Source organism: Myripristis murdjan, chromosome 11 (assembly GCF_902150065.1).
Source record: "Myripristis murdjan chromosome 11, fMyrMur1.1, whole genome shotgun sequence".
Taxonomy (NCBI): domain Eukaryota; kingdom Metazoa; phylum Chordata; class Actinopteri; order Holocentriformes; family Holocentridae; genus Myripristis; species Myripristis murdjan.
In genome coordinates this window covers 7258496-7273207 of record NC_043990.1, presented here as the reverse complement: position 1 = coordinate 7273207, position 14712 = coordinate 7258496, and the positions used below count along the sequence as shown (strand labels likewise).

At 41.4% G+C, this 14712-nt stretch overlaps 1 protein-coding gene across 1 annotated transcript; it reads left to right on the top strand.

The window, feature by feature from the left end:
- The first annotated feature begins 402 nt into the window (after positions 1–402).
- Positions 403–13177, top strand: LOC115367981 (class I histocompatibility antigen, F10 alpha chain-like). Its single transcript, XM_030063922.1, has 7 exons — positions 403–451; positions 3885–4151; positions 5010–5288; positions 5622–5924; positions 6285–6392; positions 12402–12484; positions 13127–13177. The coding sequence occupies exons 1-7, from the start codon at positions 403–405 to the stop codon at positions 13175–13177; spliced, it is 1140 nt and encodes a 379-aa protein (XP_029919782.1).
- Positions 13178–14712: the final 1535 nt, after the last annotated feature.

Below are 14712 nucleotides of genomic sequence, written 5' to 3'. Positions count from 1 at the left end.
TCCCTGACACATTTTAAAGATCTGCTCTAAAAAACCCACATCTCTCTCTGGTGCACATTGTTTTGTTTTTTAAATCTGGCATTTCTCTATATGATCAGTCTTGGGATGATGAGTCACTTCTTCTGTTGTCACGCTGGTTTTAGTAGCTCTGTGTGAATCAAATAGAGCTACAGTCTCTCTTTCTAACAGTTTATTTTTACACAACAACCTAAATTGTTCAACTCAACCTAGTAACCAATAACATCAGCCTTTTCTGAATTTCTATTGGCCAGAAATGGGTTCTTGTACAGCCCATTTGTGACTGCTTCCTCTGAGCAAGACATAAACGCAGACCGGAGGGAAAGTTTGATCAGCCAGACGATTTATTAAATATTCTGAACTTTATTTCTTAAACAGAACAAGATGAAGGGGTTAATTTTATTGCTCCCTTTCTGTCATGTTGCATCTCCAGGTAAGATCAGCAAATAAAAGCAAGAAATAAAACAAATAAGACAAAACATGGGACAGAAATGCAGCAAATAAAATAAATTTGAAGACTGTCACACTCTTGAGTCACATCACACTTACTGTAATATTTTACTTTACCAGTCATGTGAGTGTGGGGGAACCCCGGAATGCGCTGGGCAAGGATCTATATGTGTTAGCAGCAGCCTGCCTGGTCAAACGGAGAGAAATGATAGCACTTCAGAGATTAGTCAAAGGATTTTCGAAGGAGTGTGTACAGTTTCTAAGGGTAGAAAAATGGAAATAAATAAATGAACAGTGCAAGTACAATCAAGCAATAAACGTGATATACTATCAAGATGAATTACTGTAAAATAATACAAAGAGTAAATGAAATGGCATTAAGTAGAAGATTCTCACATACTTATCTCCAAATGTTATAGTTAACTAGTAGAAATAATGAGATCATAAGAAACTAAGACAGAAAAAGGTGGTGTGAGAACATCTCTGAATTTATAGACAGATGTCCATATGGGATTTATATGTCGGTGAGCATATGAGCATATGAGGCTGCCCACTCACACCTGCCAGCTCCGAATGTTGACTGGCTGCTGAGAAGGCCCCTTATTCTAAATCTGTGGGTGAATCTTGAATATGGGTTTCCCTAAATTTGTGCAACAAATCTACAAATAGTAAGGATTCACACCGGGAGTCTATTTAGGAGTCAGACGCTATATCTGGCAGTTCAACCAGTTTAGGTACCGGATGGGTGTACATTTTGCTCTGCACCCTCATATCAGCAGACCTGACTTTGCCATCTGTAGCAGTGGTGACACGTTCAGTGGTTCCACTTGTTGATCAAGTATGTGGCAGCTGTGGATCAGCCACCATTGCAACTTCCCTGACAGTCACTGAGGTGAAGTGAAGGCAAATAATCCTTAATAAAGCGGGACCAGAACTGGTTCGCCAGTGTCTGGCTGTGGCAGCAGTGAAGCCATCGCAACATATTGGTGGGTGGGTGGGGGTTGGGTGTGATGGCATATGGGTTCACCATGCTAAAGAATACATACCCAACAGGTTTTGACTCAACCTCTATCAGCACAGTCAGAAGAGCCTCTTCGGACACAACATGATTCTTCAGCAGTACCTGGAGAGCTGACTTCACAGAGCGGCTCTGCCTCTCCATTGCCCCACCAAAGTCAGGTGCCTGTAGGGGACTGAAGCAGAGAGCTATGCTGTAATCCCTCAGTAGGCCCTGCAGCTCTTGCTCCAAAGCACTTAGCGCCTTGGTGAGGTCTCTTTCACCACTTTTGAAATTAGTCCCACAGTCTGAAACAAGTTCAGTGGGCTTCCCCTACGTGCAATGAAGCTCTGCATAGCAAGTACAAAGGAGTCACTTTCTAAACTGTTAAGTAAATCAAGGTGTACACAGTCAAGCACTTAAATATGATTCCCCACTTCTTTTCTTGCTGGTGACCAACACGAGTAGAGAAGGGTCCAGAACAGCCCATGCCCGTTGAATAGAAGGGGGGGCGATGCAGGAGAAGGCAAATGGGTGGAAGGTCTGCCATTTTGGGGATGGTAGGTGCTCCCCACCAACACTGACATTCCACGCACTTTAATGTTGCTGTACAGCTTGTCTGCCTCAGATCATCCAAGACATTTGGCTTAGCTCTGCAAACACCCGCTTTGGTCCAGGAAGCAGGAGCTTCGGGTCAAAATCTTTGATCAAAAGGTGGGTAATTGGGTGAGCAGGGGCAAGAACCACTGGGTGGAGGTAATCATGGCTTCAGTCTTCAGCACATCACAACCTGTCCCCCACTCTGATGAGGCCTGCGGTGTGGTCATACTCATGGGACAATGCACAAATCATGCTGGAATAGGACACAGGCTTATATGCTTGCAACAGTTTACTGTCCTTGGATAAGCAGTCCTGTTGCACTCTGGATAAGTGCCAGCTTTATGTCTGTCTGAGCTGAGGCAGGTGAATTGTTAGCTGGCTATGTGGTATGGTCAGTTCCCTCTGCAGTGTCTGGCACAGCTGTGCACCTGACAGAGCTGCACTGAGCTCCAGACAAGGCATGATGGCTGTTGTTTAGGAACCACTCCTGACCCTGTCTGCAAGAAAGAGACGAGGTGTGGCCATTCTGGTTTGTGACGTTCAAGTAAGCCACCGCCCCATTAGCCTTCTCTGATGCACAACAGAAGATTTGCAAATCCACAGGGACGACAATGAATCCACATCTTTAGGAGGTTGGCCTCTGTGTGTGTACAAGTATGGATCATACAGAAAGCACTGAGCCAGCCTTTCTGCAGCAGTTGATATTTGTAGTGCTCAGGGGAGCTTGATAACCCCCATCGAGTGGAGCTATGTGGGTAGGTGGCACAGGAAGTGTTTCTTGAGCTACATGTTTGGGAGGAACAGCAGGAGCTTGTGCTGCTTTCCATGGTTCTGCCTGTTGGCTTAGTGATTGTGGAGCTGGGGAGGGTTGATGAATATTATGGTGTGACTGCTGGCTGTGTCTGACAGAAACCATCGGCTGGAATGCAGACGATGTGCTTTTCACTGATATTCCCATAGCTGGTGGAGCTGATAGGGCTCAGTCCAACTGAGGGGACACCCTCGAAGGTGTCGGCGGGGCAGCTGATGCTGATTGCTGCTGAAGACCTGGCTGAGAGGCAAACTACTGCCAAAAGATGAACTGTTGCTGAGAGGAAGCAGTGAGGAGGCTGTGGTGAGAAGCACCTTCCCCCTGCTGCCTGCTCAAACTTGGGACTGACTAAGCAGGCGAGGCTGCCCAAACTCCCTCTGTAGTTTCTGTCTGTAGTCAGAGAATGATATCTTGACAGCTTTCCACTTAATTATATGATAACATTATTAAAAAAAAAAATAGTAATATATGTCGCAATCACCTCCAAATATTAGATCAAATGCACAGTTAGATTTATTACCAATAAAATGTAATACATATATTTTAAACAATATTGTAAATAGTTCAGATTTCATAATGAGTGTGAACATACAATTGTTATTTGCTTATTTATAGCAAATTATAAATTACTGAATTTGAAGAGTTTCACTTGAAATGCTCAGGTTTTCAATATTTATGTTTTATTACTGAAGAAGATGATATTGCTTTGAGGGCAGAACCAAAGGTGTTTTTGTTTGTTTGTTTTTGAAATAAAAAGTCATGAATTTTAGGTAGCAAAATATTTGAAAAAATATATGTTTTTCAGCATATTGGGATTAAAGATGTCATTTCATAGCAAAGTATAAGTCATTATAAGTGTGCAGGAGGAACTACAATCCTTTTACAAAATAATTGAAAGTTGTCAATTGGTTTATCTATGCACAAAAAACAAATGCTTCAAATTGGTGTTATATTTCAGGATTACAAATGTTTGTCTTAAAAAAATCATAAAACTGATTTGTCCTACAGTGCTTCATTCCATGAAGTATTTCTACACAGCATCATCTCAGGTCGCAAACTTCCCAGAGTTTGTGGCTGTTGGTTTAGTTGACGGTGCTCAGATTGTTTACTATGACAGCAACACACAGAGAGCACAACCCAAACAGGACTGGATGGTCAACGTGACAGCTGAAGATCCTCAGTTCTGGGAGAGGGAAACTGAAGCCTTGTTGGGCTCCCAGAAGGCCTACATAACCAACATTGAGACTGCAAAGCAGCGCTTCAACCAAACTGGAGGTTTGTTAATGTTTCTCTTTATGCTGCTAAAACAGACTATTAAAACAGTCCATGCAACACTCCATCAACACTTCTTTATTCTCACATTGTCAGCTGCTTGATACTGAAGTTTTAGTCCCTCACAGATTTGAATGAAACACAGTCAGGTGGTCTTGGATGCAGTGTGTGCAGGCCATAATAAATATATGGTAGAAACAAAGATTAGATAATATTAGCTCTGTATTGACTGCTGTGTGTCAATCCCTGAATGAATATATAACAGAGTTATGAATTTGATGATAATTACTCTTAGTTTGTTCCACTAGGCAGAAGAAAAAGCCAACATATGCATGTGTAAAAGCTGTTGGTTGTATGGAATTATTGATGGATGGTGTGCTGGTTTCAGCTGCTCACATGAAGCTGCTGCCTTCAACAGTGTAGATAAAGTGTGTGCTGGTGTGTGTGTGTGTGTCAGTGTGTCTCTGTGGTAAAGAGAGGATAGTGACTGTGTTAGGATGTCTGTGTGTTGGTGTGTGTGTGTGTGTCAGTGTGTCTCTGAAAGAGTGGATAGTGACTGTGTTAGGATGTCCGTGTGTTGGACAACAGTCTCTGCCTCTCTGTCTCTCTCTCAGCTGTCCACACTGTCCACATTATGTTTGGCTGTGAGTGGCGTCCGTCCAGCCAATAACAGCAGCAGGTGTAGATCTTCAATTTTGGTGTGTGTGGGTCAGTGTGTCTCTGTGGTGAAGATGTGATATCAGCCACTGATAGATGTGTGTGTGTGTGTGTGTGTGTGTGTGTGTGTGTGTGTGTGTGTGTGTGTGCGTGTGTGGATCTCACTCTGGTTTACTGCAGACTCTGTCTCTGTCTCTCTCTCAGGTGTTCACATTGTCCAGAAAATGTACGGGTGTGAATGGGACGATGAGACTGGAGACGTGAATGGATTTGATCAGCATGGTTATGATGGAGAAGACTTTATAGTGCTGGACCTGAAGACAATGACATGGATTGCTCCAATACCACAGGCTGTCTTCACCAAACACAAGTTTGATGTGAAAAGAGCTGAGTTGGAAATGTATAAGAACTACCTCACCCAGATTTGCGTTGATTGGCTGAAGAAGTATTTGGACTATGGGAGGAGCACTCTGCTGAGAAAAGGTAGACTCACATGACCTGATGTGTGTGATGGTCACAACTGTTCATATGCCTCTTGTGTTGCTAATGTACAGTAATATTACAGTGAATATGAACAAAGCTATATAGACCCACTGTACATAAAACTGTAATGCAAGCTTGTTTATTCAGCTTGTTTCTACTGGTTTCTGTCTCTGTTTCTCCCAAATCCATTTCTCTGCCTCTGTCTTTCTCTCTGCCTTCCCCCCAAACTCCAACTCCTTTCCTCTCTTCTTCTTCCTCAACTTTCTCTCTCTCTTCTCTGTCTGTCTGTCTGTGTGTCTGTCTGTGTGTCTGTCTCTCTCTCTCTCTCTCCAGAGCTTCCCTCGGTGTCTCTCCTCCAGAAGACTCCCTCCTCTCCAGTGACCTGCCACGCTTCAGGTTTCTACCCCAACAAAATCATGTTGTTCTGGACGAGAGACGGAGAAGAGTTTTATGAGGATGTGGACCACGGAGAGATCCTCCACAACCACGATGGAACCTTCCAGAAGAGCGTTGACCTGCACGTTTCATCAGTCAAACCTGAAGACTGGGGGAGGTACAGCTGTGTGTTTCAGCTCTCTGGTGTCGCGGAGGACATCGTCACCAAATTGGACCCAAAAATGATCAAGACCAACTGGGGTAAGACTGAGATCAGAAGACCTGAGGAAGGTGGTAAAGACACGTCTAGTCTACTTGACTTGTAGTTCAGGAGTTTTATTTTGGTTGTTCTGTGCTGGATTATTTTTCTCTTTATCATTTTGTTGTCATTTCGTTTAATTCAGTCATCCAGGGCAATTCAGATTTTATTAGTCATGTTGATGTTTTTACTTTCTCCAGCTTTTAAAATAATTTACATATAGCATCTATTATAAGGTTATGTCCCAGGTTATGTTTTCTCATGCACTGCAGTTTGTATTGACTGTATATGTTCCATATATGTTCCTTCATGGTGGCATAGTTTAGTTTAGCTCGAGGTTTAGCTCGATAGTTCAGCTCCAGATTCTCCCTCAGAGTTTCCCACTGGTGTTGTTGTTGGAGCTGTTGTCGGCCTGCTGGTCCTGGTGACGATCTGCATCACTGGAGTCTTCATTTGGAGAAAAAGAAACAATGGTAAGAGAAGAGTTTCTTTCTTTAACAGAATTCAGTTTTTAATTTTTAACACACCTGCCTGTGACACTTTGAGTACTGTTTGTGTTCTGTAACCTAATATTTTGTGTGTGGTGCTTCTGGTCATGCAAACTGCATGAAATGTAAATCTTCAGAATACATTTGTCATATCTAGTAATAGTGATGCACATAATAGAGAATGTTCTTCTGTTTAAATATAAATTTTAAATTGTTCATAATTATCTAATATTGTAATTTCTTGTTTGTATTTCAGGGTTTGAAAAAGCGAACAGTAAGTATTCTGGCCTAGTGACCTAGTTTTTTTAATCAGAAGGACAGACACGCATAATCACTCAGCAGTAATTGTTCATGACCAGTTCTGTTCCTCACTTTGTTACTGATCATTTCATTTTAAATCATCTGACTTTGTGTTGTGTTTGTAGCTTCAGACAGTTCAGCTTCATCTGTCAAAGCTGCACCTCTTCCCCTGACCTCTTCCACTGATTCCCCCTGTCTTGACAGAGAGAATTAGTGAAGATAAAACGGATGGTGGATTCCAGGAAGTCATCAAGGCATCAAAATATATTTTTCTTTCTTAGAGAACATGTGCACTATTTCAATCAAAAATGGATATTAACAAAACTTATTTTACTGAAAGAAAAAAAAAAAATACTTAAGAAAGTTTGAGTTCAGGTCAAATTGATCATAACTGCTTTGTTCCACTGATCCAAAAAAAGGAAATATTTTATGTTCATTCATCATATACACTGAATTCCTGCATTTTGGCTCCATCGTGTACAAACTTACTATCAAATGCAGATTTTCTTAAATTGGCACATGACTCTACATGTGAAACAACAGGAATAACATCAGCAGAGTAGGGCTGGGCAATATTGACAAAATCAAATATCACTTTTTTTCCCTTCAAATTCTTCAATATTGATATTCTGACCTTATTGTTGGGGTGAATATTGTTGCTTTCTCAATATACTCACACAATGATATTTTTGATAAACCATCATTAGCAATATGGATATGATGACCAGACATTTAGAGGGAAACGGCTACAACATTAGCTACAACATGCTGAGAGCCGCACCATCTTTGTGTTGTGAATTCATTATCAGTATTCTAATATTCATAATCAGCTAGTTTATTAATCACACAAATTGAATTTGACATTGGTTGCTGGTGTGGCTCAGCGCTCTGCTGTGTCATTGTACAGCCCAGGGCCGCCCCTGGCCAAATTGGGGCCTGAAGCGGTATTTTATTTGGAGCCCCCCACAGGGCTGGCCCAATCATATCACGAGCCTGTGGCTCGGTGCACCGGTGTGCAGTGCAATGTGGGTCGAACATTATCTCATAGGATCTACTGAGATGAAGAGAAAACGCAAAGGTGGCGCAGAGAAATTGCGAGAAAAAAAGAAACTTGCTCTTCAAGCAAATGCTGCCAAATGTGCGAAAATTACAGACATGTTTGCCACGGCAGGGCCATCATCATTCTGTGGGCATTGTGCGCATACCGTGGGCGACACGCGCACTATGCCCACGGGCAAAATGAGGCCCCCCATGTATCGTGAGGCCCTACGCAGCTGCGTGTTCTGCGTGTAGGGAGGGGCGGCCCTGGTACAGACGTTCAAATCTTTCTGTAATGGCTTTTTGAGTGTGTGTTAGAACAGGCAATAATTTTTTTTTTACGTTTTTTTATGTGGTGAAGTGGGTTTTGTTGTTCAGTGAGCAACACTCATCAGATACTGTGAGTAGATGTTAAAATGAGTAAAGATGAATTTGATATTAAATCCAGTTTTGTAAACTATATTTCCTTGCACAGCGTTACACTTTCCTCTTGGTTTTCTGGAGCTGCTTTTATCTTTTATTTGACTGCTTCATTCTCTGGCTCTTATTTGGTCTCATTCATTTGGGATTTTATTTGGTTCACCACATTCCAATTTGAAGTGTGTGTGTGTGTGTGGTTTTGTATGACATCCCCTTTGCTAGAGCACTATGTATAAAATATGGGTTTGATGATTTAATAAAATGTTTATAAAAACTAAGAGTTGTTTATTTTTGCATCATAGTTTTAGAATCTAAAAAAATCTGTTTCACTTATTCATATAAACAACAATTTCACAAATAATGTCTTTATAGATAGATGATTATGATGATTTCTCTGGTGTACAATATCAACGTTTCTCCACCATCTTTAAAGTAACACCAAAATTTCCCTACCACCTTTTGTCCTTCATGTTTTGACCAGAAGAGAAAAATGCAAGTTTAAACTGGACTGTTAAATGTTAAAGTGTTGTAAATACTGGCCGACACATAATGTTTGGACACACACACACACACACACACACACACACACAAACACACACAGATACAAACTGTGATCTCTGTTGTGGTGCCAGTAAAGCACACTGAATTAAACTTGGCATTAGACTAATGCCCCTTTTCCACCAGAAAAAACCTGGTGCTAGTTCGGAGCTGGTGCTAGAGCCGGTGCTTAACTGGTGCCAACGAAGAACCAGTTTGCTTTTCCACCGGTCAAGAGCAAAGTGGAGCCAATTCAGAGCCACGTCATGACGTCTTCGGAAAACGTGATGACGGGTGCGCGAGACGCTCGCTCAGAATCACAATAACCATCATGAATGAATGAATGAATGATACTTTATTAATCCTTTGCAGGAAATTACATTGTCACGGCAGCTTCATCACTTCAACACACATAAAACTGCACACTCATACTATCCAGTGGCTGCAGCGTCTCTGTCTCTGTCCGCCCGTCCTGTCCTGAAGCCGGTGAAACTGATCAGTGAGTCGGGGGTGATGTTCGTGAGCCGCGTCTCAGTCAAGCATATAATGCTGCTTTCCCGATACAGTTTCTGGCCCCGGGTGGAGCAGGATCTAGATTTATTAGCGATGCAAATACTGCTTGTGTCTTTACAAGCCTACATTTCAATACAGAGGCGAAAAACACAATTATTGCCGGCTACCTGTCGGATTCGCGATCGGAACGAATGACAGCGATGTTTAGTTATAAAACGGGTGCTTCTCATCCTTAAATGTAATTTGCTGAGCCGCGTTCCATGCCGTTGTAAAATCAGTATAACCCGCGGCTTCTCGGGGATTATTGTTTATGTTTATAGCGTTCGCAGTTCCTGTTTTGTTTTGTAACCCTGCCCACCAATGACGCGGTGGGCCGCGTCATCGGTTCTTTCTCTGGCTCCTGTTTAGCCCCTGCTCGGAGTCGGTGCTTGCCTAGCACCAGTTTGGAACCAGTTTGGCACCAGTTTGGCCCCAGCTCGGGCGGTGGAAAACCAAAAAACTGGTGCTAAGTCAGGCACCGGCTCCGAACCAGCCCTGGTGGAAAAGGGGTATAAGAGTCTACAGGCAAAAAGAAAGTAAATTAACCTTTTCAAAGTTTTAAAACGTTTTGTGATATAACTTGAAATTCACTGAGGGTTTAGTATTCATAATTTATTTTTTGTTAATTTTTGCTTTGATTCTTGATAAAGCTGACATACAAATGAATTTCATGCTCCAGAGCACCTTCACTGATTCTCTTGTTTTCCAGAGGTGTACTTAAGTAGATTTTTCAGGTATCTGTACTTTACTTGAGTATTTAATTTTCTGCCGACTTTTTACTTTTACTCCCTACATTTGAACACAAATATCTGTACTTTTTACTCCTTACATTGTCAAAAGAGGCTTTTTACCTCTCTCTCCCCCTCTCTCTCTTTTTGGTGGGGGCGGGCGGGCTCTTTACCACCAAGAAAAAAATTACAACACCTGCACCGGCACCAGCACCGTACGAGAACAAAAGGCAGAGAAAAATTCCAGGCTACAGCAGCACGCTGACATAGATTGTGTAACAAAGCGAAGAGTTGCCACTCCGATCTATTTTCACTGGCTAACAGCAGCACACTGGCTTAGTTTGTCTATTCAGAGAAGAGGTATCACTTTGGCTTATTTTTCAATCTATGTTATCACATGCATATTACTGCTCATTCATTGGTAGTTGAATTGTTAGGTCTGTTTGATAAGTAATTTACATTTTTTAAAACAAATAATAATGTAACATCTACTACTTCAAGATAATTTATTATGTTCTACAACTCATAAACATACACTAACACTACATACCAAGTGTTTGAGCAGCATATCTCCTCTGTGCTACAAAAGATCTGCGGTAAAAATTATTAACATTAATGCTGAAGCCCTCCCCCACAGTTTCAAAAAATCCTGGAGGAAACCCTGCACAGAGAGGGAAAGGGAGGGAGAGAGGGTGCAGGGTATGAGAGCAGTTAAGAAAAAGAAAACCATAAAGAGAAATCTGGAGACATGGAGGAAGACAGTGGCCAGGGAAGATAACGTCAGCCAACGATGGAACAGAGTCGGAGAAGCAAGAAAAAATCTGTTAAAAGTCATATACGTTAAGTATATTAAGTATTGAGAGTACCAAAGCTGTTATCAAGGTACTCATTCAAGACCTCTGGTCAGTTCAGTCTTGATTACTGTGTGAAACTGGGCTTGCAGCAAAACTAGACTGTTGCATGATTTTTATTTTCTTTGTACCAGCACTTTGCAAGTTCCTGTTTTGTATGCTCTGAACTTTTTTTTTCGTCTTGCCGAGCTATCAAAAAAGGTACATTAATGGTAAAAAATTCATTTTTACTTTTATTTTTGTACTTAAGTACATTTCAGAGCCTGTACTTTCTTACTTTTACTTGAGTAAAGAAGTTGAATTGGTACTTCTACTTTTGCCAGAGTATTTTCTCACACAAGTATCTTTACTTCTACTTAAGTACAGAATGTCAGTACTTTCAGAGGTGCAACTTTCTGGAGGTGCAGAATAAGAGGCTGGACTGAACTTTACAAGTCATCATGAGGATATGAAACAAAACTGAGGATAAACAAAGTCTGCCAGTTCTTCAGGCTAAAGTGTGTGTGTTTGTGTGTGTGTGTGTGTGTGTGTGTGTGTGTGTGTGTGTATGTGTGTGTGTATGTGTGTATGTGTGCGCATGCGTGTGTGCGTAAATTAGCATTAAAACAAACATATAGTGACACCCTGCCAGCTACAGCTAGCAGACATGTACAGCCTGATGGTGTTTTCATCAGACTGTAACATCTGTCAGAGCAACAAAGTTTTATAGGACAAAAATAACAACAACAACAACAACAACAACAAGACACTAGAACAAGGAGATGGGTCAGCTGATTGGCATGTTGAGGAGGAGAAGGAAAGAGGTCAGAAAGCGGTGTAGGAGGTTAACTTTTTACAACTTACCCAGATACAGTATGAACAGCATCAACCTGAGCTGCTCTTGTATCTGACTTCATCTCCTACATCATGTCACACACTGAGGCATCAGCCTGCCCTGTAAGAGACATGAACTGAACTGTTTTGTGTCTCCACATGGACTGTCTATGGTGTCATGAACCTGCTCAAAACCTGGGAAACTATGATGAGAATTTAAAATCACATTTTTTTTAATAAGCTGATGTGTCCCCATCACACCACAGCCTGAGCTCTTGTGTAGCCCAACAGGAAGTCACATGACATCCTTATCAGGGGGTTTCTCCATAGACATAATATACGTAGACGCCTCATGACGTGCTGGAACGTGAGCAGCGTCGCTGCCATATTGGATGGGTCTCTTCACTCTAGGCTAGCACCAGAGTCAACCAGAGTCAATGGAGAGCTAGCAAAAATGCCGGTATTTTGTGCAGCTTATGATTGCAATAACCGGCACAGGATTTAAACCAGATCACGTGGGATTACCTTTCAGAAGTAAGACTGAACAATAATTTTGGTTATTTTACCATTTATAATATTATATCACCGTTACTTACGTGTAACGTTATTACAGCAGGAACTGGTACTCTCTCTCTCTCTCTCTCTCTCTCTCTCTCTTTGACTCTTGCTGTTTTGTTTTGTTTTTTCTTTTTCTTTTCAAAGGTTTCCCAGTAATACAGGCTTGAGGAGGCAGTGGGAAGTTGCTATAAGACGGGAGGGTTTTGTTGCGACCGAGTCGTCAAAGCTCTGTAGTGAGCACTTCAAGCCTGATGATTTTGACAGGACGGGTCAGATTGTCAGTGAGGTCCTCTGTGTGTGTGTGTGTGAGAGAAAGAGAGAGAAATAAATTCAAATGAACAATCAAACTTGTTTCTTTTTTAAATTATAAAATGAATTCATTTATACATTTATCTATATGCCATACCATATGTTTTTGTTATAATACAAAGTCTTTCAGCATGAAAGTACGTATTTTTAATGTGTGACAGCATCCTGTATCATAACTGAAACTCTGCTGTTTGTAACAAACCAAACCCTGGGAAAACCGGGTAAAAATTCGGGGAGTTATGGATTATTAAAGTTGGGGATACAGTAGAAATAAATGCACTGGGAGCGCATTAGGGACCCATCCAAGATGGCGGCCACGCTGCTACGTCAGCTCCAATAGGCAGCGGCAGCCTATGAGGCGTCTACGTATATTATGTCTATGGGTTTCTCTCCCACAGCTCAGCGGTGAAATACATCATCTGTCCAGAGGTGGCGCTGTGACACTGCTGATTCCTCTGTGATGTCACATCCATGGTTGTGTAGCTGAGCCTGACCTCTGACCTTGCTGTGGAGGCGGGAAGTGAAGAGAGAGTTTCCCTGCAGAGATCAGTCAGATTATTATCAGATTGCTGTCAGATTAAGACTGTGTGCTCCTCCCTCCCTGTGACAGGAGCTGCTGCAGTTTGAGAACAACAGCGACCCCAGACAACACTGCTCATGATGAGGAGGTCTCATTCATATATATGGTTCCTCTGATTGCCAAGGCTGGTTAGTTTTTCACTGGGAGAGAATATTTCACAACGTGGTTTCACTCAGAAAGAGAGAGGAAAAGAGTTTAATAACAGTGGAGCTCATAGTGCTGTCCTGACAAATATACGTTAAGCTGTGATTAACACTCCTGTATTGTTTGTTTGTGTTTATTTATGAGCTTCCAGCCGCCTTGATTTTTTTTCTCCAATCATTCATATTCCTGTTGTTTTAAGACCTTTTTTTCATGATCTAAACATCTCAAATAATCCCCAAATCATAGAAAACAAATGCAAATAAAATGATTCACAATTCAAGCCATTTTCACATACAGAATAGAGACTTTCATGCAAACAAGCATTTGCCTAAATGGGTTAACTGGAACCATGGAAGATTTGATTCTCCACTGTTACTTTTCATTTATTCTCACGGCAGGCAACTTTTGATTCTTGGTTCATGTTGAGTTGCTACAAAGCTAAACTCACTGAGGAAGATCATGTAAATAAGGTGCAGAATTAAAGGTGTTGTTTAAAGGCAGAATGCTTGAAAGTCAGGAAAATTGAGTCCTCTGAACGAAGCTTTATTTCTTCAAATTAAAGAATTGCATTTATGAACATTAAAGGAAAAAAGGAAGACATACACAGGCTTTGACTATGAAAGAAAACAGATACAATATCAAAACACACCACGGTGAATTAAATTAGTCTCGTGTCCATTTTAGAGAAATAAAGATAAATAAAGTTCTCAGTTAAACTAACATGGATGTACTTATATAAAGTAAGATAAGAGCAAGATAAACTCCTTAAAAGAGCTGAGGCCCCATGTGAAGGAGGGAGGCAGTGCAGTCTTTAAATAAGGAGTGAACAGGTGAACTTAATCAGGTAAACGAGTCAAAACTAGAGCAAATTATCAACAAGAAAAGGGGAGAAAAGGAAGTGAGGTAAAGGAAGTGAGGCAGGTACCAAGGTGCATTCTGATGAACTGTGAAGGGCACTACATAGGGTGGAAAAGGGAGTGAGGGAGTAAATAAATACAGAAATTGTGGTTTCTTCAGTACAAAGATAATTTTTTTATTGTTAGAAATCAGAGCCTGAGGTCCGGAGCTGAAGGCCTTACTGACTCTGTAACAGATACGCGTGTGTTGATGGTGAGGCGCTCAAAGTGAAAGCCAGGCCGGTCCAGAGCAGGACTGATGCTGATGCTGCTGTGTTTTGGTGTTTTGTTCTCAGTGAGGCATGAACAGAGTCTGCAGCTCCGACTGACACTCAGCAGCTGGAAGGAAAATACAAGCAGCCTCTCTGGACATTCATGAACACTGTCAATACAAACTGAGAAATGTGGCATCAGCACATTTGTGGTAAATGATCTCAGCTTCCAGTTTCAACTAAACCAAAGGAGAAGTCAAAAGATTTCACCTTTGAAATGGATCAAACCTGGAATGAACCAATAACTAATCAGTCATTACACATTACAATCACAATAACACATTTAAAACATGTGCTCTTAAAA

Excerpts from the sequence above, each read along its gene's own strand:
- LOC115367981 (XM_030063922.1), top strand. The coding sequence starts at position 403 with ATGAAGGGGTTAATTTTATTGCTCCCTTTCTGTCATGTTGCATCTCCA. Across the intron at positions 4,152-5,009 it reads GCGCTTCAACCAAACTGGAG|GTGTTCACATTGTCCAGAAA; the intron begins GTTTGTTAATGT and ends TCTCTCTCTCAG. Across the intron at positions 6,393-12,401 it reads CATTTGGAGAAAAAGAAACA|GGGAGGGTTTTGTTGCGACC; the intron begins ATGGTAAGAGAA and ends TTGCTATAAGAC.